At 44.2% G+C, this 27,158-nt stretch overlaps 1 protein-coding gene across 1 annotated transcript in view; it reads right to left on the reverse strand.

The window, feature by feature from the left end:
- LOC139237910 (complement C3-like) overlaps window positions 1-27,158 on the reverse strand; it is a 136,016-nt gene that overhangs the window by 73,102 nt on the left and 35,756 nt on the right. The window contains exons 12-16 of the mRNA XM_070867203.1: window positions 19,645-19,857; window positions 17,930-18,133; window positions 15,059-15,223; window positions 11,999-12,128; window positions 2,542-2,613 (exon numbers count right to left, since the gene is read on the reverse strand). Of these exons, the coding sequence (XP_070723304.1) occupies window positions 2,542-2,613; window positions 11,999-12,128; window positions 15,059-15,223; window positions 17,930-18,133; window positions 19,645-19,857 (784 nt within the window). The remainder of the gene's footprint in view (window positions 1-2,541; window positions 2,614-11,998; window positions 12,129-15,058; window positions 15,224-17,929; window positions 18,134-19,644; window positions 19,858-27,158) is intronic.

Below are 27,158 nucleotides of genomic sequence, written 5' to 3' on the forward strand. Positions count from 1 at the left end.
AGATCAAACCTTTCCATCGGCGCATGCATGAGCTGTCACTACAAGCAGACTGCCTGATGTGGGGCAGCCGAGTAGTTATGCCTCTGCGAGGCAGAGAGGCATTTGTCCGGGTGCTCCACCGCGAGCACCCGGGGATCGTTCTCATGAAGGTCATAGCCAGATCCCACGTCTGGTGGCCTGGCATTGATGCGGACTTGGAGCTCTGCGTCCGATGGTGCACCAATTATGCCCAACTCAGTAATGCCCCCAGGGAGGACCCCCTGAGCCCCTGGCCCTGGTCCACCAAACCATGGTCGCGGGTGCACGTAGACTATGCGGGCCCATTCATGGGCAAAATGTTCCTCGTAGTTGTAGATGCATTTTCAAAGTGGATCAAATGCATCATTTTAAACTCGAGCACCACCTCCACCACTGTGGAAAGCCTTGGAACCATGTTCGCAACGCACAGCATTCCTGACATATTGGTCAGTGATAATGGTCTGTGATTCATCAGCGCAGAATTCCAAGATTTTATGAGTGACCACGGCATAAATCACGTTAGGAAGGCACCGTTCAAGCCGGCCTCCAACGATCAGGCGGAGCGAGCAGTGCAGATCATTAAATAATGCATGCTCAAAATTCAAGGTCCCACGCTGCAGGGCCACCTGTCGCGACTGCTGCTGGCATACAGATCTCATCCGCATTCATTGACTGGAGTTCCCCCCGCGCAGCTATTGGTGAAACAGACCTTAAAGACTCGGCTCTCATTAATCCTCTCAGACATGCATGAAATCGTTGAGGCAAAGCGCCGTAAGCTAACTGAGTACCATGACCGAAATTCGAGGGGGAGGTGGAATGAGATAGGGGACAAAGTGTTTGTGCTAAACTATGGCAGGGGTCCTAAATGGCTTGCAGGGACAGTAACAGGCAAGGAGGAAACAGGCTACTGGTGGTACAAATGGACAATGGCCAAGCTTGCTGGAGGCATGTAGACCAAGTCAAAAGTAGATTTACCAACAACACTGCTGATCCAGAAGCAGACTACAATGTGGAACTCACACCACACCTGGTGGACAACCTGAGGAAAGGGCAATCCCAACAGACAGCCCAGGCAAGACACCAACAATCATACTGAACGAAACAGACAGCCCAGGCGAGATACCAGCAATCACACCGAAAGAAAAACAGGCACCAAGGCAAACAACTGAACCACAACTAAGACGCTCCACACGAGAGCGTAGACCACCTGAGGGACTGAACTTATCAAGACAATAAGACCTTGGGGGAGGGTGATGTCATGTATCTCACATCACTGTACATAACTGTATCTTACCATGCTATACATGACTGTAGCTAAAGTTGACCTGTAACCACAAGCTTACCTTACCACCAGGGGTGCACTTGCAGGAGACACTGGATACCTGTCCCAGGTCCCATACAGGTATATAAGGACTGGTCTCAGGCAAATGTGGCATTCGAGAGCTGTGTAATAAAGGTGCAGGTCCTGAGTGACCTTGACTTCAGTATGTGCCTCGTGTGACTCTGTACAGCAGGGACAGGCCTTTACATTATCCAGTCACGTAATGTTCACAAGACTCAATAAAACCCCAGCCAGTTGGATTTGGGGAATCCACGATGTAGCAGGTGGTTGTGAGCCTTGTTGTTAAACCTCTTGCTAATAAACCAACTAGTTATTAATAGCAATGTGTTGCTATGAATTGTTAAGCAAATGACCCATGAAGCAAATACATTACACAAGTTGCTTCCAGACATCGGTGAACTGGAAAGGCTTCCTTTTAGAATTAAGCATGACTGGGAGAATGAAGAGAGATCACGTAGAGCAGGACAAGCTGGCAGAAGCGGGAGGAGGAGGGGAAGAAGGGCTCTCAAAAGGAGGCAATATCCGCCGAGCATCTTTAGGGAGCAATTCTCTTGCTTAAATTTCAGCAAGGACCAACACTTGAGACGTCTTTGCTTCACCAAATAGGTTGTGACTGAAATCTGGCAACTGCTGCAGCCAGAACTCCAACCCTCAAAGCAGGACAAGGACTGCATTGTCTGTGGCTGTCAAGGTGACCATGGCACTTAACTTTTAGGCATCTAGCTCTTTCCAGGTTACTGCTGGAGATATAAGCAACATCTGTTTGCAATACCCTGCTGCATATGGGAGGTCACTGAGACTCTCTATACACAGAGAGGCAGCTTCAGCTGTCGCATGTTCAGCCATTCCTCAAAGTATCACAATCCAGATTCAGTTTTCAAATGACTCCCACCACTTTTTCAGCCACAATGCACCTCCCCTTTAAAAGTTGTAGGCTGCCTTTAAGTAGCGCTAGCCACTCACAATATCAGGTCCCCTGCGCACAGCGATCCCCACGCCTGATTTCGGGGTTAGCAAATTTCTTCCCCTTTGGTTCTTGTACGTTAATTATTTTTAAACACACCTGTGTTGAGTGTCATTTTAGCTGGACTACCATCATAGGTTAAAAAAAATGCCATCAAAATTATCCTTACAAATGTGATTCATTTCAATGAACTATTTCTTAAATCATAAACAGATACCTTTTCTCGTCTGCCACTCTATTCGGCGCGGTGAACGACGTTTACGTTTCATTGGCTGTTTGCACTTGAGCTCTGTAATAAACAGTTGAAATATATATAATTTAAAATGTTAATTAAGTTCTGTAGTTTCATATAGTCTTGACGACAATATGAATTTTACAAACACAAATGCACACATCTAATGTCCTTATTGTGCAAATGATCCCAGGAAAATAACAGCAGGCTCCAAAAATTAAACTGATCAACCAGAATTAGTTAGCCAGGATGCTATTGAAAATTAATTTTTTCTAACAATGAGTGGAGTATGTTAGAATGTGCTAAGTGAAGCCAGTACGGAAACTCCAAAAGGGAAGCAAAGGATGAGAAGCGACATAAAATTGTGAGGAAATAAATGATGTGAAATTGTACAAGTGATAAAAGGTGAGATGTCGGTGGGCAAACCAATATCACAGAACTTAATGGTGAGTTTTAGAGGGATATCATTAGTACTGTTTAAAGGGCCAAGATAAGAAATAACAACTGATGAACTAAGGAGGTGCTGAGAAAGCTAATTTAGTTATGATATTGTATGAGTGGTCATGAACACAAGGTATGAGAAACAAAAGAACATCGGGTTGATGGGCAAACTTAAGGTAAAGACAATACAAGTTTAGAAGGTACCAGTGCGCTAATCAGGAGTTCAACTATGGGTTACTGAAAATGCTTAGGAGTAGCAAAGCTTGTTGATTAATACACATTTTCATGTTTTCATTCTTTGGGCTAAAATAAAGGTTATATCTCCAACACAACATCAGAACATGAAGGGGTCGAAATTTCCCCTTTTTACAGTTCTGTTAATGCCTCCAAGGGACGCAATGGCGTTTTCACCCGGGGGAGGGGGGGGGGGGCTGCTCCCGGGAAATTGTCCCACAGGTTTGGGGTGTGCTGCCCCAGCAACGCCGCGCAACCGGCGATGACGTCATCACCATGCGCGTCGACCCCTCACCGCCCATGGGAGAAATTGCCCCGTGGCCCTCGAGGCTGGCGCGGGCAGATGTCAATGCCAGCTTCGTGAGTCGCAAAGCTGGTGGACATCTACCGCCAGGGCGCCCCTTAAGGGAAAGCATTTAGCGCCCAGGGGCTGCCATCTTCAATTGTCGGCCAACTCTTGGGTCAGCCCGACAATGGCGGTCCTCGCGTTGACCAGGCTACCATCGTGCAGCCTGACATTCCGTTTTATGTGCCGAGCTGCTGGCCCGGTCAAACACGTCCCTGGTGGCCAATGGCTGCCACCACATGGCCTGCAGAGTGCGCAGTGTCTCTCCCTTTTAATGGAAAGGGAAGGGCGTTGTAGCGAGTCAGCGCTACGAGCAGCATTTGCACAGCACTGACCTGATCCACACGGTGCTGCACTCAGCGCCCCACTACCGCCTCGGGAGCGGCTCTTAAAAGAAGGGTGTACGGCTCGGGGGTGGGACATCCAGCCCTGGAAGGTTACCGTCCTCAATCGGGACGAAGGACAATTTCTAGCCCTAATCTTCTTAATCACCTGTGAGCTGCAATTAGGGAACATTAAAGCACCTGAAAAGCAGTAGAAAGGCAAAGGCAACCTACTTGCTCAGTTTAATTGCTGTAGAATTGAGCATAACTGAATGAGTAACTGCAATTTTACAGGCCAGACACTGAATTAGTACTGTAAGGAGAATCAAGGAGACAATGCAGACTACTTTTGGGATGGCAGCCACCCCTCCTCCCCCCAAAAAGAACTCAGTACAGGTGGAGTTGGCTGAAAGTAAGGCAGCCAATAGTCAGCCATCAAAATCCTGAATGCGACTGACTCATGCAGAAGCCTTGCAATGAACAACCCAAGGAGCTATGGAGCCATCAGACTCCCAACAGGCTACAGGTGAAACCTTGCAGACAGCCAGTACGCTTCCTCCATTCACAAGGGAATCACTCAAAAGGAATGGTAGGTTTGGTCTGAAACAAAACATAAAGCACAAGGGAGTAGCAGTCAACACAATGTGAAGCTATTGAACAAGGGAGCGTAGATCTTGAGACAGTCTGGACAGGTCAGTATTATTTGGATTGCAATATACTGGGCAGCATTTCAGAGGGACTAAAGGATGTTCATATGACTGTGTTAGGGATTCAGGGATCCTTCTGATTCCATGAGGTCCATTCTCCCGCTGATCAATGGTAACTAGAATATTTTTCCCAGTACCATTAGAATAGTTGGTGTGCCTGTCTAAGAAGTTGCTTCCTCACACAGCAGCACTGCAGAGGAGCTCTCCGTTAACTTCCTGCAACAGCTTTCATCCCATGTCCCATCTCAGGATTTGGGCCAACCTCCATTCAAAGAGGCTCAGTATATTTTGCAACCACTATTCATATCTCACACCACAGGTCCTCAGTTGGCTTCACAGAATCATTGAATGATACAGCCCATCATGCCTGTGCCAGATCTTTGAAAGAGCTACCTAATTAATCCCATGCCCCCTGCCCTTTGTTGGACATGTTGGAGAGTTAAGAGTTAATAATCAAACTGAACAGTATAAACCGTAACTGGTCGATGGGACAACAGGCTGCCTTGGTGTCTATGTATGCTTGGATTTACTAGCCACCAGGTGGCGCCACTGTCGGAGGTCATTGGGCTGTGCGCACGTGTGTGCGGCCCAGGTATAAAAGGCCAGCCATCTTGTAATGTAATCACTTTGGGCTCTAACAAAGGAGAGCCAGGTTTGCACCTGTTCGGAGTTTACAGTATTCAGTCTATTGAGTTATTGCATACTCAACATTTGGCGACGAGGTAACAAGAACCTTCGCATGCAAAAATGAGCACAATTGGAATTCTGGAGCGATTCGTGGAGGGAGAAGATTGGGCAGACTTTGTAGCCCGCTTGAACCAATACTTTGTGGTCAACAAAATAGAGGAAGAGGCAGACGCAGTTCGGCGCTGGGCGGTCCTCCTCACGGTTTGCGGTCCGAAAATCTATGGACTCATAAAGAATCTCCTCTCGCCCTTAAGTCCAACGGACAAGGGCTATGAAACATTGTGTGCTCTGGTACGTGACGATCTCAAACCAGATGAAGGCATCATCATCTCAAGATATTGATTCTATATGCACGTTCGCTCTGAGGGCCAGGTTGTATTGGAATTTGTTGCCGACCTAAGACGTTTAGCTGGACCATGTAAGTTCAAAACTGCATTGGCAGACATGCTGCGGGACTTCTTTGTAATCAGCATCAACCACGAGGTGATCCTGCGTAAGCAACTGGCAGCAGAGACGCTGGATTTGAGAAGGCCATCACAATTGCCCAATCATGCATGACGACAGACAAAAGCTTAAAGCAATATCATTGAAAAATCGGAACTCGGCAAGTACTATAAACAAGATAGTATTGTCGTTTGGTAGAGCTGCATATGGCGACTGCGTACGCGAAACCTGTGGCTGCTCAAAGTCCGCCATCGGGAATGAATCCGATATCACCATGTTGGCGTTGTGGGGGAAATCATCGGCAGCATCAGTGTCGGTTTAAACAGTATACTTGTAAAGGCTGTTCGAGAGTGGGGCGTTTCCAGCGTATGCGTCTGCAACTAAGCAAGCGTGGAGGATGATGACCAGTCTAGCGCGGATCCGGATATGCAATCCGACGTACCAGAGGAGGAAGTGCATGGACTGTATTTGTTCCTAACAAAGAGCCAATCCCCAATAATGATTAATATAAAACTTAATGGTGTCCCGGTATCGATGGAATTGGACACGGGTGCGAGTGAATCAATAATGAGAAGGAGGACATTCGACAGGCTGTGGGACACTGAGGCTGTGAGTCCAGTCAATGTCAAGTACGTACACTAAAGAACTCATAACGGTGATTGGCAGTTTGTAATCAAGGTGTCATATGATGGTGCGGTTCACGATTTACCGTTATGGATTATTCTAGGCAATGGTCCAATGCTGTTCGGCAGAAACTGGTTAGAAAAAATTTAATGGAACTGGAACGATATCAAAGCATTGTCATCGGAGGATACTCCATGTGCTCAAGTGCTGAGCTGTTTGAACCAGGCATCAGCAATTTCAGGTGAGCCAAGGTGCAGATCCACGTGGACTCGGATGCAATACCCGTCCATCATAAAGCTCGGGCAGTTCCGTACATGATGAGGGAGAAGGTCAAAATCGAACTGGACAGACTCCAGCGTGAAGGGATCATATCACCGGTGGAATTTAACGAATGGGCCAGCCCCATTGTTCCCGTGTTGAAAAATGATGGCACTGTCAGGATTTGTGGAGACTACAAGGTTACGATCAACCGAGGTTCGAAACAGATCAATACCCGTTACCGAAGGCTGATGACCTGTTTGCAACACTAGCCAGAGAGAAGTTGTTCACAAAACTGAATCTGACATCGGCCTACATGACACAGGAGCTGGTCGACATGTTGAAGAAATGTACGTGCATCAACACTCATAAAGGAGTGTTTATCTACAACAGGTGCCCTTTTGGAATTCGCTCGGCTGCAGCCATATTTCAGAGGAACATGGAGAGTCTACTGAAGTCCGTCCCCAGAACTGTCGTGTTCCAAGGTGACATACTGGTCACAGGTCATGACTCTGCCGAACATCTGAACAACCTGGAAGAGGTTCTACATCGTCTGGACAAAGCGGGACTCAGACTGAAATGCTCGAATGCCTCTTCATGGCACCAAAGTCGAATTCCTGGGGAGGAAAATTGCTGCTGATGGTATCAGGCCTACGGACTCAAAAACCAAGGCTATCAAAATGCATCCAAGCCTCAGAATGTGACAGCGCTGCATTCGTTCCTTGGTCTATTCAACTACTTCGATAATTTCTTACCTAGATTGAGCACCTTATTAGAGCCACTGCACATGCTGCTAAGAAAAGGCGACAACTGGGTTTGCGTCTCATGATAGAGCCTTTGAGAAAGCTACTAATCTGCTTTGCTCTAACAAGCTGCTGGTACATTATGATCCATGTAAGTGTCCAGTATTAGCCTGTGATGCTTCGTCACATGGAATTGGTTGCGTGCTCCAACAAGCTAATGAGTCGGGCAAATTACAACCTGTTGCATATGTTTCAAAAAGTTTGTCAAAGGTGGAAAGAGCCTACAGCATGGTAGAGAAAGAAGCACTAGCCTGTGTGTATGGGGTAAAAAGATGCATCAGTTTGGTCTTTGGTTTGAACTGGAAACAGATCACAAGCCACGCATTTCATTGTTTTCGGAAAACACAGGTATCAATAGCAATGCCCACCGCATCCAGAGGTGGGCGCTGACATTATCTGCCTATGATTATGTAATTCGCTATAGACCTGGCACTGAGAATTGTGCCAATGCACTGAGCAGTCTGCCGTTGCCCACACCGAAGGTGGAAACGCTACAACCGGCAGACCTATTGTTAGTCATGGATGCTTTTGAAAGTGAAGGAACTCCTGTCACGGCCCAACAAGTTAAGACCTGGATCAGCCAGGACCCGATATTATTGGTTGTGAAATGTTGTATCCTTAGTGGTGATTGATCTGCCATACCCAAGCAAATGTGTGAGGAGACCAAACCTTACATTTGTCGCAAAGACGAACTATCCATTCAATCAGATTATATACTGTGGGGTAATCATGTCGTTATGCCCAAGAAAGGCAGAGAGAAACTTGTGCATGATCTTCATAGCACGCATCCTGGTATTGTCATGAATGAAAGCCATTGCCAGGTCTCGTGTATGGTGGCCTGGAATTGACTTTGATCTGGAATCATGCGTGCATCAGTGCAACACTTGCATGCAGCTTAGTAAAGCACCAGTGGAATCATCGCTGAATTTGTGGTCGTGGCCATCTAAACCATGGTCCAGGATCCACATTGACTTTCCTGGGAAAGATGTTTATTCCAAGTGGATAGAGTGTACAATCATGTCATCCAGCACATCCACAGCTACCATTGAGAGCCTTCGTGTCATGTTTGTTATGTATGCATGGTCTGCCTGACATAGTTGTAAGCGACAACGGATCTTGCTTCACCAGTATGGAGTTTCAAGAGTTCATGAAACTCAATGGTATCAAACATGTGAAGTCAGTACCATTCAAACTCGCATCCAATGGACAAGCAGAGCGTGCGGCCCAAACCATCAAGCAGAGTATGAAATGTGTAACTCAAGGTTCACTGCAAACTCGCTTGTCGCATATTGCTTAGTTACAGGACACGATCCCATACGCTTACCGGGGTCTCCCCTGCTGAAGTATTGATGAAGAGAGGTCTCAAGATCAGGCTCTCTCTTGTCCACCCTGACTTGAATTATCGTGAAGAATACAGACGTCAAAGTCAGCAAGGGTATCATGATCGCGCTACTGTGTCATCTGACATTTCTATCAATGATCCTGTGTATGTACTGGATTATGGTCAAGGTCCCAAATGGATCGCCGGTACTGTTGCAGCCAAGGATGGTAACAAAGTGTTTATAGGCAAGCTCAAGAATGGGCAGACATGCAGGAAACATATCAATCAGATAAAGCTGCGGCACACGGTTGAACCGGAACAGTCTGAAGAAGATACAATCAGTGACCAACAAACTACCCTCAGTCATCAGAGGACTCCGCTGTCATCAAAAAATCTGGACTTTCAATCACTGACATGGTCATTGCCACTCCCATCAGATCGGCTACCCAGCCCCCAGTCGTAACAGACTCAGAGCACTCGCCCAAGGCTGGAACTGAACTGAGACGTTCAACTCGGGAGCGGAAAGCCCTGGACCATCTCAATTTGTAAAAAGGCCGTTACTAATATCTTAAAGGGAGATATTGTCATGTATGTATGCTTGGGTTTACTAGCCACCAGGTGGCGCCACTGTCGGAGATCATTGGGCTGTGTGCACGTTTGTGCGGCCCAGGTATAAAAGGCCAGCCATCTTGTAATGTAATCACTTTTGGCCTTAATAAAGTAGAGCTAGGTTTGTACCTGTTCGGAGTTTACAGTATTCAGTCTATTGAGTTATTGCATACACAACACTAGGGATATGAGGAGGGATGAAGCTGCCTGTGAGCGGCGGTGGGGTAGGGTGGAATTATATTCTGCTTATCATCTGCAAGGAATGTCTATGCAAGGAAATATATCCCTCGACCATGAGTGATTAGTGTATATCTTCAGTGATTAGTGTAATAAATATAAGCAGAGAGATCAATTAGCCATAATATAGAATGTTACAATTGGGTAAATAGTTGTCCTTGGGAACTCTGGAGACAGCTAACTCATGAATTCTCTGCCCGAGAGGGCTGTGCATACTGAGTTTCTGAATATATTCAAGGCTGAGGTAAATAGATTTTTGGAGTCTAGGGGAATCAAGGGATATGGAGATCGGGCGGGAAAGTGGAGTTGAGGTCGATGATGTGCCATGATCTTACTGAATGGCGTAGCAGGCTTGAGGGACCGGAGGGCCTACTCCTGCTCCTATTTCTTATGTTTTTATGAAGTGTGAATGTAGATAATCATAAGGGAGTTAGACAGTTAGAAGTCTGAAGCTCCACTTATCTGTGAAATATAATTTTGAAGTAAACAACGAGGTCATACAAGGAGGGTTTCCAGAGCTAGCTAGGTAGCTGGAGAGAGAGAGAAACGCGATGCTACCCTGTACTGGATAGATTGATCACCTATGTTGTTGAATAATTTCTGTTCCATATACTCAACTGTGTGGTGAACGTCTTACTTGACGTGTGTTGCTGTGAACCACAGAGGGAAGACAGTTGGCTGAACATAATTGTAGAAGTTATGAATACTGCAGAGAAAAGTGTTCACAAGGGATATGCATGGTGGCAGAACCATGTTTTTGTAAATAGTATCAATTCACTAGAATATTTGATGTAAGGACTGCTTGGTTTTTGGATTTCTTCCATGACAATGAGAACAGGTAATGCGCTGATATTCAGGTTCATAGCTAGCAGTGAAGAGCAACGATTCTACTATTGAGAGGTTGGTGAGAAGAGGAAAAGTTTTAATGTGCTGACACTCCTAAATACACGTGCTCTGTGCTCTGTGAAGGTGTGCTAAATGAGTCTGTCTCTCAGTTATTATGCAGTATCATCATCAGCCTTTCTGGAATACACTGGGACATGTCCTTTCTTAACAGCAAAGTTGTGAATTATCTCTCACATGCTGCAGTGGCCTCTCCAGACACTTCCTTTCAGATACTAATGGCTTGTTCAGTTCTTATAATTGTTTTCATATTTGCTTTATTGTAGAGCTCCTCTGCAGCACTGGTGGCCCCACAAAGAAGTGTCATAAGCCACGGTGGTGACAAATATTCCTATGGCTACCGAGCAGCCATCCTGTTCCTTGCTCTGTTGTTGCAACAGATCTGAGACACAGGACGAATGAAGAACAACAGCTCCCAGCACAATATGAATTCTTGTGAAACATGCTGGCCCTGATATTAAAAGCGAGCCGGAAAGAGTGTAGGGGAGGCTACAACTGACCGAAGAATGTGGCAAGTCTGGGGACGTGGATACCAGGACTTCCTTTCAAGTGCTGCCTCCCGCCCAGCACTCGAGAGGGGAGGGGTGGGGGGCAGAGACTCGCGATCTTCAGGAGGGGGGAAATCTCACAAACAGAAGGGGGGAGGCTGAGGATCGGGCCGGGGGGAGGACAGAGATCGGGACCATCATATGGGTGGGGACGGGGTAGATGAGAAGAGTCAGGAATGGAGTTGGTTTGCTTGATCCTGTTGCTTTAACCACCGCCCCTCTCCATGCTATCTCCCACCCATGGGTCGGGGGGCTGGCATTAAAATCGAGGCCGCTGTATCTGTCATTAAAATTCAACTTCGCATTTATGGAATGATAGTCTTTGCAGTTCGTCTCAGTACAGAGTTTACATTTGAGCCGACCAATGTCGCATGGATGCAATCAACAGCTCCATGCACTTAGAGAATCTGGTAATTCTGGATGGAAAATTTGACTGCGTTCTCAGTCATCTATGTAGGAGCACTGTCAAATTGTATAAACTGAGCTGCCCTTACAAAGAGGGCATTAGTAACTTGCTTTTCGAAGACTGCACAGAAAATTAGCTGATCTGCTATAAATCTCCTGTGGTTCCCTAGAATGAGCTTGTTCAGAATCTTGGTCACTTTATCCTCCAGTCAGAGCTATACATGCTGTGGACTGTGGTTGCAGATCTAGCTGCAGCAGTAAGTAGAACTTCTTCAAAGTTTCATTACTGAAGCACAGAGTTCCAGGGAAAGGTGTCAGAAAGTGCCTCCAGATCTATACATTCTGATGGATGGGTAGTACAATGATACACTGGCTCTCCTCTGGTACTTTCTTATTATCTGGCTTCCTTTACTGATCCAAGTTGCTCACCTTCCTCTAACACCTAGATCATGTAGGTTGGGAATCCCATTGGAGTTTGTTTGGAGAGGTTGTGACGAGGGGCTGCTGATGGTGGAAGTTAATTCAATGTTGAGTGCTTACAGAAAACAGTACCTGTTCTTGTATCAGTCTGGATGGCAGTGCTTGTTGTAAAGGCTAGTCCTGCATCTGAGAAAACACCAAGAACATCGCTGCCACTTCCAGCTGTGCAACCAATGTCATATTTCTCCACAACACTCCAGATCTATGTAAAACACACACACAAAGCGGGCACATGAGTTAACTAAGTTAATAATGCGACGCCACATCAGCATAGACTTCCCTGCGGTTGGCAGGTTAGTAGTAGAGCAGGAATAGCACTGGCCAATGTGTATCCACCTGCTGTTGTTTTCTCCCAGGGTAAGTTTGGGGCAATAATACCACTCTGAAAAACTTTACTTGCCATTGGAGAGGAGAGGAGGGGATACAGCTCTCGTGTAGCTTTTAAAAGGCTGCAGCCTGTTAAAGTGCAGCATCACTTCTCTGCGAGAATGGCTGAAGCAGCAGCAGTCCCAGGGGTGTCAGCAGTTGGAAGGGCTCCCAGATTCTCGGACACATCCTGTGGCAGAAGTTAGGGCCCAAAGAGCAAGACTGTTGGGCACTGAGGGCAGGGAGCCCTATAAGTGGGTGCAGCACTGTTACCTGAAGGGAGGTAGCTGAGGCAGTCATGCTACCTCCACCACCCCAAAAACTGCCACATAGTCCAGAAGAGACTCACTAATCTCATAGGCCCACACTGATCTTTCCGTGGCTATGAAGCTGACCACTGCGTCTCAACCTTTATGGCACAGGCTCATTTCAAGCAGCCATAGACAACCTCGTAATAGAGATCCCTGTTGTTCTTCCTCCAACATTTAGATCATGTAAAGTGAGATTGTTATTGGGAAGCCCATTGTATAGCCCTCAGATCCTAGTTCCGTATTTGTCTTGAAATACTATGCTTTTCAGACAGCAAATAAAAGTCACACCTGCAGTGAATTCCAACATATGGGCAACGAGCCAACGATCAATCTTAATTCAGTAGTGTTCGTTTACTTCTGCCTTGATGAACAGGCACTAGCAAACTGCATCTTTTAACCTGTGTCGGGTTCTCAAGGGCGGATGGGAAGGTGGAAGTAATGGAACTTAGGGCAGGTGCTATCATTCCCTCCTAAAACCCTGTAACTTATAAAAGGGAACATCTGCAGCAGAGCCCCAGCATACAGCAACTTGTATTTATATAGCACCTTTAACATAGCAAATCGTCTGAAGGCACTTCGGAGGGGCTGTATTAAACAAAATTTAACTTCAGAACATTAACATATGGCGATATTAGGGCAGAGAGGTAGGTTTTAAGGAGCGTGTTAAAGGAGGAAAGAGGTAGTGAGACGGAGAGGTTTAGGGAGGGAATTCCAGAGACTCATTTGTTGTTATTTAATATTGGCCCTGAAATTCTGATGTCCCGGGTCTGTCCGAAGTTTCTAGGGACCCGGAAAGGCATCGGAAAAGCCGGTTTTCAGCGAACAATGCGCATGCACTGGAAACCGGAATTTCTGATCTGTCAAGTTTCCGGCTTGACAGATCCAATACATATCGGGAGCGAGGATACTTGCAGGGTAAGATTTTCGATATTTACGAATATCTTGCTCTGCAAATGTTCTTTAAAATCCTGCGCCTGAAAAAGCAGGCATATAGCCCACTTTTACAGGCGCAAGTGTTTAAAAATACACTAAAACATTTTAAAATAAAGCTATAAAAACACACTTTATTGTTAAAAACCCTCCCCACTACGGTAAGTTTATTTTAAGGCTTAATTAAAAAAACTTTTGAAAAAGTCTGGAAATTTTTTTTTATACCAACTTTAATTTAAATGAATGTTAAATATGTAGTTTATTTTCTATTTTTCATTGTGGTTTGGGTGCTTGCGGGGGGCTGGGCTGGGGGGATGTTTCTCATTCATAGTAATAGGAGTTCCGCACTTACGGAACTCCTATTACTATGAACGAGAATCTATACTACACCTGATTGGCTGCTGTCACCAGATCCCGGCCTGCGCACGTCCCCACGTGCACGCGCTGCGACACACAGTCACGGGAGGCCTCAGGCTCCGAAGTTCCAATGGGCGCAGCATCAACAGGTAAGTGCGGATCTTTTTTCTCTTTTTCTTTCTTCCGTGGGAAGAGCTCTGCCGGAATTTCAGGGCCAATATATTTTCCTCAATGTCAGGACTTGAAGAGGGGAATAATTTTAATATTAACTCCTTCCCATATAGTCCCCCTCTAAGTAGTACTAGTTAAATTTAGACACAACTGCTTTATAAGGTAGAAAGAACCATATTTTCAAATTTTGGTATTTAAATAGAGTAGAAGGAAAGTCTAGAGAATGTCATTTTTGTTCAAAGTAATTCCTTATTTTACATAGAAATAAATATATAGATAAGAAATGATGCTTTTTGACCCAGGGTTTGTTCTCTTTTTTTGCCTCTCCCAGGAGTTTACATGGCTGTGAGGATGGGAGGGAAGATGTGTTTCGTCATGATGACCCGACCATCATCGTGTGGGGCAGGCTTGATTGGACAGCTGGTCATCTCCTGCCGTTAGTTTCGTATGTACATAAGATGTTGCTGATGCTCAGCAGATCTGTTAGCATCGGGAAGTTGGATTTATGTTTTGGGAATAGAATTCATCAGAACATAACTTTTTCTCTTTTCACAAAGCAACAAGCATGCTTTTGATGCACAATTCGAGCATCTATTGTTATCGCTTATTGTAAAATATTGTTTGTTTTAAAAACTAGAGACAACCAAAAAACTTGTGATAAATCTTTGCTTCTGCCCTCACACTTTCACCCAACTGTTGGTACTACCAGTGTGGTCGCTCCCAACAGTCTGCCTCCACCATCACCTCCTCCAGCCCTTTATTTGCTCCTTGCTATATCCCATTCTGGCCCAGATGTGCCAGCCACCTGTGTGCACCTCTGGCCAATTTTTGGCGACTTCTTTTCAAGCCCTTATTCTTTTAAAATAAATGATTAAGTGCATTCTTTAAAACAACTGGCTGAGAAACGTCATACAAATGGGCTAAGCGTTCATCCACTATAACATGCATTATGAGCGGCAACAGTAATGATCAGGATTAAACATCAAGGTTTATTTACCTTACTCTGTGTTAATTTATTTTTCTTATTCAATATGAACACTGCTTTATCCACAGCAACTAGGCCAACTCTTGCCCCAGGATCCCCTGTGAGCTTCAGTGCAAACTGCTCGCCAGGTTCGTAAATCTTCGTGTCATCATTCTCATCTGCAGCAGACACTATCAGCTGTGAGGAAATGCATGTTAGTCTGAAAATAGTCACAAATATCAAATTACTGTCGAATTATGCATCATAATCACTGCTGGCTGCTGTAAAATTAGGCTTTGCATACTAAAATGATACAATCATAAAATGATATAGCACAGAAGGAGGCATTCAGCTTCATTCATTTGAAAGAGCTATCCAATTAGTCCCACTCCCCGTGCTCGTTCCCCATAGCCCTGCAAGTATTTATCCAATTTCCTTTTGAAAGTTATCACTAAATCTGCTTTCACCAGGCTTTCAGACTGTGCCACTTAGTACTTCTTGGCAGTTAATTCCATAGTATGGGAATATGAGCACTGAGTGCAGTGAAAATAGCTATTTCTTGTCACTAGATATTTTTCAACTGCTGGTGGTTCAGTGGAACTTCTGATTGTGGTTCATTTTCAGATTACATACTGTGGTACTGGAATGAGCATGACAGTAATAACGCTATAAAGATATAAGAAAGAACATTGTTAACTGTAAACTACTGAACAATTGCCCAAAAATAACTTTACATGCATAAACATTTTTTTTAAACACTGCAGGTGTACAAAATTCTGAGGGGTTTTGATACAGCAGATAGGGAAAAACTCTGTACTGGCAGGTGGATCAGTAACCAGAGGACACAGATTTAAGATAATGGTCAAAAAAGCCAGCAGGGAGATGAGGATTTTTTTTAAGGCTGCAACTTGTTAAGATGTAGAATACATTGCCTGAAAGGGTGGCAGAAGCAGATTTAACTTTCAAAATGGAATTTGCAGTGCTATGGGGATAGAGCAAGGGAGAGTGGGACTAATTGGATTGCTCTTTCAAAGAGCCAGCGCAGACACGATGGGCCAAATGGAATCCTTCTGTGTTCTATGATTCAATGAACTGTGTTTTTCCTCCTTATTTTCTCTGCCCTGTTAATCTTATTTTTTCGAACCTTTTCTCATCATTTCTCTTCCTTTTTAAAGCTCAAATATTTTCCTTATGCCTCAAAAACATATCCTTTATAAATAATCTTTTTTGATGGTTGTAAAGAAAACAAAAAAACTACAATAAGAGCCCTTGCTGTTCACATACCGCTTCTCAGAGCTGTTGTTTGTCTTTAAGGCGTTTATTTTAAAAAAATCACAATTGGCAACATATTTATAGAAATTCATAATTTCCCTGAAATAAAGGCTTTAAAAATTCAATCTCCAGTTTGTTTTATTCTGGATAGGATATTCCTGGAAAATTTACCACATTGACGGGTAGATGTCACAATCATAGCTACGATGGATGGCTGTGCTGGGGGAAGGGAGCTTGTTCTGGTGCACAAATCTTTCGCACTTAATGTTGCGTGGTGTGAACCAAATTGTCTGAACATTGACATCTATGATGGTGAGAATTTTGGAATGAGGTCGAATATAATTTGGTCACTTGGAACATTTGGTTGAAGATGCTTGAAAATACTTCAGTCTTTTGTCATGCAATCACATGCTGGGCCCAACCATGGTTGAGGATGGGGATGTTCATGAAATTTCCTCCTCCTCCTGTTAGTTGCTCGATTGCCCACCATCAATCTCAATTTGAGGTGGTAGGACTGCAGAGCTTTCCTGTGATCTGTTGGTTGTGGGACCACTTAACTCTATATACAGACTGCTGATTCTGGTGTTTGGTTAGTACCTCATTCTAAGTATGATAAGTGCAACTCCAGGCATGTTCTTCCACACTACACATGATGGTTCAATGAGGATGAAGGAGTGAGATATGTGCATGAGGTTACAGATTGTGATGGTATCATTCTGCTACTGCTCAGGGAGCACAGCACAGCACAGCACAGCATGGATGCCCAGTTTTCAGCTGCTTCATCTGTCCTTAATCTGTCCCACTATCAGGGCAGTAGGGCCACACAATCTATCCCTCTGGAAAAGTTAGTCAGCAGTTTGAGTTGAAACAGTGAGAGACACAGAGGGAGATCTTGCCTTTTAATCAGTTAGATGTGTATGAACACACATGGCCTGCAAGAGAAGTTTTGTGCCAGGTAGCTCAGAGATTGCTATCTTGTGAATCTAGCCTATAAAAGTCAGGGTCACATATTTTATTATTTTGAAATTGCAAGGAACGGTAGGAAATAAATGCATTTCACTAGAAAATTACATACTGTTCATTCATATATTTCACATAAAATAAAGTCGTTTGTTAGTTTACAATTGGCCTCATCGCATTAAAATGTTTTAAAAATGAGAATGCACATAGCACCGTCTGTGAGATTATTGTATCCAGGGTCTTATTGTTATGGTACATGGGTTACACCATTGTTTAACTAGATACTGAGCAGTAAAGGAACTTACCGGATCATAGGGGACACAGGGTCTGCTTGCAGCAGTAACCAGTGATGCAGAATTTGAGGAAATATCCACTGTATATCCATAAATATACCCATAACCACACCTGCACTTTAGTATCCGAATAATATTGAGCATTGCATGTTATACACGTCCGTCTTTGTAAAATAGCTATCCTCCAAGCTATAGTGAACAGATATTAGTCTGCATACATTACAGATCTTGTTCACAGCAGATGCTCCTAGGACTGAGCCGATCTGTTTTTCCCAGCCACTAACATTAATCCGATCTCTGACACAAACTCACATTTGAGCAGCAGAGCTGATAGTAAAACGTTGCAGTTTCTCACTCCAAACAAAACAAAAATACTTACTGTTCCCATGCATGTGTCTTTCACGTCAATCCATACAGAATCAGCAACCAATTCTACTTGCGATCCCTTTGTTACATAGTAATAAACCAGCAATCTGAATGATGGTATTAGATTTGGGGTAATTGGAATTAACATGGACACCAGGACTTGACCGCTCTCTCTTGATTGCCGTCCAACACGCACTATCTTTCCTTTGTTTATCAGCTGTTGAAGTAAAAGAAAATAAATAAAAGTAGGAACATCTAATATAAACAATTTTGAAGAGATGGTGCGCTGGAACCTCCACTTTTTTTGAATGCTTAACGCCCACTTTACCGCTGAAATGACATATAACGCCCAAATAGCGCCCATTTTGGCACAAAATGGAAACTGGTGGCATTTATAGGAAACTTGTTGCCGAGCATTACTTTCCCCATGTGCTTAACGCCGGGGAAAAATATTACCGCCCGCCCACTTTTTTTGGGCGGAATTATCAGAATGGGCGAAATCAACACCCATAATATCGCCCAGCGTTACTTTCTACAAGGAATTAACACCGAGATTCAATAATACCGCCTGCCCACTTTTTTTTGTCGTAAAGAGCACATCTGGCGAAACTAACGCCCAGGAGATCACCCAGCGTCACTTTCACCACCTCGCACACATCATCCACAATATCGCTCGCCCAAAAAAACGCCCAGAAAAAGTGGAACTGTTCTGAACGAATGCCAGCGGTGTGGCTGGCATTTTTAACATCACACTCTTACGTGAGGAACTGATATCTGAACAATTTGAGGAGCTGATATCTGAAAGAGCGTCGATGTGAGTGACAACGCTGATACACTGTGCAGCTCAGACATCCATGGTGCCCATCATCTTGGTGCCAGTTAAAGTTTACGTTGATTGATGTTAAGTTGTATTTAACCCTTTCATGTTAAGGAATCACCAGTGTGTAACGGTGCAGCTATCTGAGACAATGCGCAACAAGGTTATGTTCAATAACAAAAATGTTATAACAACATTGGTCTGACATCATAAGTATCACAGCCAATAACACCCAACCCCCGCCACACCCCACTTTTTCCACCATTGACATCAATCAAATGTTCAACATGTCCAGCGGATTGACAAAGGCAAAGCAGTAGGGTGGTCCCTAGCCCCCATACATTGCAACAAATTGCATACACCTAGATGGAGATATAACACGGCCATCACCTGCGGACATGCACCTCACTTTCCTTCCCCCCTCTCCACCCCACCTCTACTCCTTCCCCTCCTCGCTCCATGGCACCTGGCCGAGGAGCTCCTCAGGCGGTACCTCATTGGGAGGGAGGAAGGCAGATGTGGTCATTGCACGGGTACGGGAGTGGGGGGTACCGAGGGGGCAACATTCTCTGATGCAGAAGCAGGATCTTGGTCCTTGCTCTCATCTATCGTTCTCAGTGGTGGTCAACTTTTACCGCTGGGCACATTTTTTGGTCAATTTTAGGCCTTTTAAAAATAGCAGAGTGATTAGGGGTATCGAAAAATACTGCTACTCTGCATCACCAAAAGACCAATTTCTAGCCCCATGAGGAGAAGTGTACATGACCTGATGGAAGGAATGGTCTCACTGGATAGAGTGACCTCATCTCGTTCCACAATTTATGTTTTCACTGAAGCTGATAAAGATCCTTGAACTGCCTCTTTTTGAATGTCAGAATAATAAGACATGACTGGCATACAGAAAAACATACCATATAGGTGAAGTATGTTATCTGGGCCTGGATTGCTGCATTGTCATTGTGGAGATTCAGCTGAACATTTAAATCACGTCCTGCACTGAGTTCTGTTTGGTGAATACCAATGTGCAAATAGTTCCTTGAACCAGCTTGTGTCCTATATGGTTTTGCCACCATACTTATAGATGCCTGCTGATCTTTGAGAATGGTCGCATCATTTGTTTTAACCTGTAAGTAGAAAGACAGAAAGCAAAATTAAACTCAGACCACTGAGTTTATATTAACTGTCTATATTAAGCAATATTTGAGGTACAACATCGTTTTACAAGTCAATTAGTTGCCTTGAACAATTAGCAAACATTTACGAGAGTGGGGTCAATTTCTCATATCAGATGTAAAATCAGCAGGAGATGGGATAGGATATGCAGCCTTCGAGTTATCTGTGGTCCTATATTTCTGGCCTCTTGCTCATTCCTTATTTTAGTTGCTCTACCATTGGTAGCCGCGTGCTCAGCTGCCAAGGCCCTAAGCTCAGGAATTCCCTCCCTGTTGGGGTAAAAAGACTTCTCTTCCTCAAGGTGGACTCCCTGATATAAGGAATCGACACCTGCCCTCTCTCGTATAGTCACCATGGAATCACTCAGACTAAACCTTGGTTCAACCGGTTTTTATTCAAGCATGCTCGGGAAGGTTCTAATGAACACTTCTCCGATCAAAGGTTTTACAATTACAATTATACAGGTTTTCAAGGTGTGCGACCCTCCGACAAAACTACCAGTTGGCCTACTGCTCAGACTGGCTCTGGGTGGCTCTCCCCCACCTGTCCATCTCTCATCACATGTCACCCTTCTGGAATGTGTTATTCAATGGTGTCAACTTTGCTTCAGTTTCTCATGACGTGTTGATTAACTTTGTTTTCCAGGGTGGTACCTCCTTATTCCTCTCCTAAAAACTCCAGTCAAAACTCCCAGTCAATAACCATCCTGTTCCCATGCTGCTATAATTCATGTTCCCTAACATTTGTGTCCGTGTTCTGTACTGAATATGTACACTTCCATGAGTCTGTTTGAAGGTTAATCCAACGGCTGGTTCATTATCCATCAGGCATTGCTGCTTCCCTCTTCTTAACGCAATGTATAGAGTGTATAAGTGTGCTTTACATACATAAAATAAAATAAAGTATTCGGAATAAGGTGGACGAATTAACTGCCCAGATAGAGGTTAATGGATATGATGTAATTGGCATCATGGAAACATGGCTCCAGGGTGACCAAGGCTGGGAACTCAACATCCAGGGCTATTCAACATTTAGGAAGGATAGACAGAAAGGAAAAGGAGGTGGGGTGGCATTGCTGGTTAAAGAGGAAATTAATGCAATAGTAAGAAAGGACATAAGAACATAAGAACATAAGAATTAGGAACAGGAGTAGGCCATCTAGCCCCTCGAGTCTGCTCCGTCATTCAACAATATCATGGCTGATCTGGCCGTGGACTCAGCTCCACTTACCCGCCCGCTCCCCATAACCCTTAATTCTCTTATTGGTTAAAAATCTATATATCTGTTATTTGAATACATTCAATAATCTAGCCTCAACTGCTTCCTTGGGCAGAGAATTCCACAGATTCACAACCATCTGGGAGAAGAAATTCCTTCTCAACTCAGTTTTAAATTGGCTCCCCAGTATTTTAAGGCTGTGCCCCCTAGTTCTAGTCTCCCCGACCAGTGGAAACAACCTCTCTGCCTCTATCTTGTCTTTCCCTTTCATTATTTTAAATGTTTCTATAAGATCACCCCTCATCCTTCTGAACTCCAACGAGTAAAGACCCAGTCTACTCAATCTATCATCATCAGGTAACCCCCTCATTTCTGGAATCAGCCGAGTGAATCGTCTCTGTACCCCTCCAAAGCTAGTATATCTTTCCTTAAGTAAGGTGACCAAAACTGCAAGCAGTACTCCAGGTGTGGCTTCACCAATACCCTGTACAGTTGCAGCAGGACCTCCCTGCTTTTGTACTCCATCCCTCTCGCAATGAAGGCCAACATTCCATTCGCCTTCCTGATTACCTGCTGCACCTGCAAACTAACTTTTTGGGATTCATGCACAAGGACCCCCAGGTCCCTCTGCACCGCAGCATGTTGTAATTTCTCCCCATTCAAATAATATTCCCTTTTACTGGTTTTTTTTCCAAGGTGGATGACCTCACATTTTCCGACATTGTATTCCATCTGCCAAACATTACCCATTCGCTTAACCTATCTAAATCTCTTTGCACCCTCTCTGTGTCCTCTACACAACCCGCTTTCCCACTAATCTTTGTGTCATCTGCAAATTTTGTGACACTACACTCTGTCCCCTCTTCCAGGTCATCTATGTATATTGTAAACAGTTGTGGTCCCAGCACCGATCCCTGTGGCACACCACTCACCACCGATTTCCAACCCAAAAAGGACCCATTTATCCCGACTCTCTGCTTTCTGTTAGCCAGCCAATTCTCTATCCATGCTAATACATTTCCTCTGACTCCGCGTACCTTTATCTTCTGCAGTAACCTTTTGTGTGGCACCTAATCTAATGCCTTTTGGAAATCTAAATACACCACATCCATCGGTACACCTCTATCCACCATGCTAGTTATATCCTCAAAGAATTCCAGTAAATTAGTTCAACATGATTTCCCCTTCATGAATCCATGTTGCGTCTACTTGATTGCACGATTCCTATCTAGATGTCCCGCTATTTCTTCCTTAATGATAGCTTCAAGCATTTTCCCCACTACAGATGTTAAACTAACCAGCCTATAGTTATCTGCCTTTTGTCTGCCCCCTTTTTTAAACAGAGGCGTTTCATTAGCTGCTTTCCAATCCACTGGTACCTCCCCAGAGTCCAGAGAATTTTGGTAGATTATAACGAATGCATCTGCTATAACTTCCGCCATCTCTTTTAATACTCTGGGATGCATTTCGTCAGGACCAGGGGACTTGTCTACCTTGAGTCCCATTAGCCTGTCCAGCCTACCTCCCTAGTGATTATGATTATCTCAAGGTCCTCCTTTCCCACATTCCCGTGTCCAGCAATTTTTGGCATGGTTTTTGTGTCTTCCACTGTGAAGACCGAAGCAAAATAATTGTTTAAGGTCTCAGCCATTTCCACATTTCCCATTATTAAATCCCCCTTCTCATCTTCTAAGGGACCAACATTTACTTTAGTCACTCTTTTCCATTTTATATATCGGTAAAAGCTTTTACTATCTGTTTTTATGTTTTGCGCAAGTTTACTTTCGTAATCTATCTTTCCTTTCTTTATTGCTTTCTTAGTCATTCTTTGCTGTTGTTTAAAATTTTCCCAATCTTCTAGTTTCCCACTAACCTTGGCCACCTTATACGCATTGGTTTTTAATTTGATACTCTCCTTTATTTCCTTCTCTTACTGCCCTTCTTTTTCACTGGAATATATTTTTGTTGAGCACTATGAAAGAGCTCCTTAAAAGTCCTCCACTGTTCCTCAACTGTGCCATCGTTTAGTCTGATTTTCCAGTCCACTTTAGCCAACTCTGCCCTCATTCCACTGTAGTCCCCTTTGTTTAAGCATAGTACGCTCGTTTGAGACACTACTTCCTCACCCTCAATCTGTATTACAAATTCAACCATACTGTGATCACTCATTCTGAGAGGATCTTTTACTAGGAGATCGTTTATTATTCCTGTCTCATTACACAGAACCAGATCTAAGATAGCTTGCTCCCTTGTAGGTTCTGTAACATACTGTTTTAAGAAACAATCCCATATGCATTCAATGAATTCCTCCTCAAGGCTACCCCGTGCAATTTGATTTAACCAATCGATATGTAGGTTAAAATCCCCCATGATTACTGCCGTTCCTTTGTCACATGCCTCCATTATTCCCTTGATTATTGCCCGCCCCACTGTGAAGTTATTATTTGGGGGCCTATAAACTACGCCCACCAGTGACTTTTTCCCCTTACTATCTCTAATCTCCACCCACAGTGATTCAACATTTTGTTCATTAGAGCCAATATCGTCTCTCACAACTGCCCTGATATCATCCTTTATTAACAAAGCTACCCCACCTCCTTTCCCCTGTCTTGTCTATCTTTCCGAATTGTCAGATACCCCTGTACGTTTAATTCCCAGTCTTGGCCCCCCTGCAACCACGTTTCTGTAATGGCCACCAAATCATACCCATTTGTAATGACTCGTGCCGTCAACTCATTTACTTTATTTCGAATGCTGCGTGCGTTTAGGTAGAGTGTTTTAATACTTAGTTTTTAAACCATGATTTTTAGTTTTGACCCCTCCTGCAGCCCCTTTATATTCATACATATTGTCCCTTCCTATCCCCTTGTGGTTTACACTTACCCCAGTGCTACTCTGCTCTGTTGCCTCCTGCCTTTTGCATTCTTTCTTGGGGTCCTGTTCATCTGAGCTCTCACCCGCTCTAACTAGCTCAGAGCCCTTTCCTGGGTTCCGAATACTCCTTGCATTGAGGCACCGAGCTTTCATGCTTGCCTTTTTATTACACTTTGACCCTTTAGAATTTTGCTGTACAGTGGCCCTTTTAGTTTTTTGCCTTGGTTTTCTCTACCCTCCACTTTTACTCATCTCCTTTCTGTCTTTTGGATGATGTGGAATCGGTATGGGTGGAGCTACGGAATACTAAAGGGCAGAAAACGCTGGTGGGAGTTGTGTACAGGCCACCAAACAGTAGTAGTGAGGTTGGGGACAGCATCAAACAAGAAATAAGGGATGTGTGCAATAAAGGTACAACAGTTATCATGGGCGACTTTAATTTACATATTGGGCTAACCAAACTGGTAGCAATGCGGAGGAGGAGGATTTCCTGGAATGTATTAAGGATGGTTTTCTTGACCAATATGTCGAGGAACCAATTAGAGAGCTGGCCTTCTTGTTGTGTGAGGCCTCTTGGGGAAGATGACCATAATATAGTAGAATTCTTTATTAAGATGGAGAGTGACACAGTTAATTCAGAAATTAGGATCCTGAACTTAAGGAAAGCTAACTTCGACGGTATGAGGTGTGAATTGGCTAGGATAGACTGCAAATGATACTTAAAGGGTTGGTGGTGGATAGGCAATGGAAAACATTTATAGATCACATGGATGAACTTCAATAATTGTACATCCTTGTCTGGAGTAAAAATAAAACAGGGAAGGTGGCTCAACCGTGGCTAACAAGGGAAATTAAGGATAGTGTTCGATCCAAGGAAGAGGCATATAAATTGGCCAGAAAAAGCAGCAAACCTGAGGACTGGGAGAAATTTAGAATTCAGCAGAGTAGGACAAAGGGTTTAATTAGGAGGGGGAAAATAGAGTATGAGAGGAAGCTTACCGGGAACATAAAAACTGACTGCAAAAGCTTCTATAGATATGTGAAGAGAAAAAGATTAGTAAAGACAAAAGTAGGTCCATTGCAGTCGGACTCAGGTGAATTTATAATGGGGAACAAAGAAATGGCAGACCAATTGAACACATACTTTGGTTCTGTCTTCACGAATGAAGACACAAATAACCTTGCGGATGTACCAGGGGACCGAGGGTCTAGTGAGAAGGAGGAACTGAAGGATATCCTTATTACGCAGAAAATTGTGTTGGGGAAATTGATGGGATTGAAGGCCGATAAATCCCAGGGCCTGATTGTCTGTATCCCAGAGTACTTAAGGAAGTAGCCCTTGAAATAGTGGATGCATTGGTGATAATTTTCCAACAGTCTATCGACTCTGGATCAGTTCCTATGAGCTGGAGGGTAGCTAATGTAACACCACTTTTTAGAAAAGGAGGGAGAGAGAAAACGGGTAATTATAGGATGGTTAGCCTGACATCAGTCGTGGGGAAAATAATGGAATCAATTATTAAGGATGAAAATAGCAGCGCATTTGGAAAACAGTGACAGGATCAGTCCAAGTCAGCATGGATTTATGCAAGGGAAATCATGCTTGACAAATCTTCTGGAATTTTTTGAGGATGTAACTAGTAGAGTGGACAAGGGAGAACCAGTGGATGTGGTGTATTTGGACTTTCAAAAGGCTTTTGACAAGGTCCCACATAAGAGATTGGTGTGCAAAATTAAAGCACATGGTATTGGGGGTAATGTACTGGCGTGGATAGAGAATTGGTTGGCAGACAGGAAGCAGAGAGTCGGGATAAACGGGTCCTTTTCGGAATGGGAGGCAGTGACTAGTGGAGTGCGGCAGGGCTGAGTGCTGGGACCCCAGCTCTTTACAATATACATTAATGATTTGGATGAAGAAATTGAGTGTAATATCTCCAAGTTTGCAGATGACACTAAACTGGGTGGCGGTGTGAGCTGTGAGGAGGATGCTAAGAGGCTGCAGGGTGATTTGGACAGGTTTGAGTGGGCAAATGCATGGCAGATGCAGTATAATGTGGATAAATGTGAGGTTATCCACTTTGGTGGCAAAAACACGAAGGCAGAATATTATCTGAATGGCGGCAGATTAGGAAAAGGGGAGGTGCAACGAGACCTGGGTGTCATGGTTCATCAGTCATTGAAAGTTGCCATGCAGGTACAGCAGGCAGTGAAGAAGGCAAATGGCATGTTGGCCTTCATAGCTTGGGGATTTGAGTATAGGAGCAGGGAGGTCTTACTGCAGTTTTACAGGGCCTTGGTGAGGCCTCGCCTGGAATAGTGTGTTCATTTTTGGTCTCCTAATCTGAGGAAGGACATTCTTGCTATTGAGGGAGTGCAGCGAAGGTTCACCAGACTGATTCCAGGGATGGATGGACTGACATATGAGCAGAGACTGGATCAACTTGGCCTTTATTCACTGGAGTTGAGAAGGATGAGAGGGGATCTCATAGAAACGTATAAGATTCTGACGGGACTGGACAGGTTAGATGCGGGAAGAATGTTCCCGATGTTGGGGAAGTCCAGAACCAGGGGACACATTCTAAGGATAAGGGGTAGGCCATTTAGGACTGAGATGAGGAGAAACCTCTTCACTCAGAGTTGTTAACCTGTGGAATTCCCTGCCGCAGACAGTTGATGATGCTAGTTCATTGGATATATTCAAGAGGGAGTTAGATATGGCTCTTACGGCTAAAGGGATCAAGGGGTATGGAGAGAAAGCAGGAAAGGGGTACTGAGCGAATGATCAGCCACGATCTTATTGAATGGTGGTGCAGGCTCAAAGGGCCGAATGGCCTACTCCTGCACCTATTTTCTATGTTTCTATGTTTCTATAAGCGAGTTTTACATATAATCATTCAATCACAATCCCTACCTGAATACAGAAGAACTCCTGATTGCTCAGAACCTCCTAATACTGATAAGCCCTTTTAATCTGGACCATTTTACATGTCAGATCAATTCACTACCTTCAGTATCCACTTTCGTGACCATTTTTTATCCCCTTACACTCCCTAAACCTCTCCACCTCTTTATCTCCCTTTCCTTCCTTCAGACACCCCTTAAAACCCACCTCTCTAGCTAACCTGCTCTAGTATCTCTTTTTGTGGCTTAGTGTCAAATT

This window comes from Pristiophorus japonicus, chromosome 24 (assembly GCF_044704955.1).
Source record: "Pristiophorus japonicus isolate sPriJap1 chromosome 24, sPriJap1.hap1, whole genome shotgun sequence".
Taxonomy (NCBI): Eukaryota; Metazoa; Chordata; class Chondrichthyes; family Pristiophoridae; genus Pristiophorus; species Pristiophorus japonicus.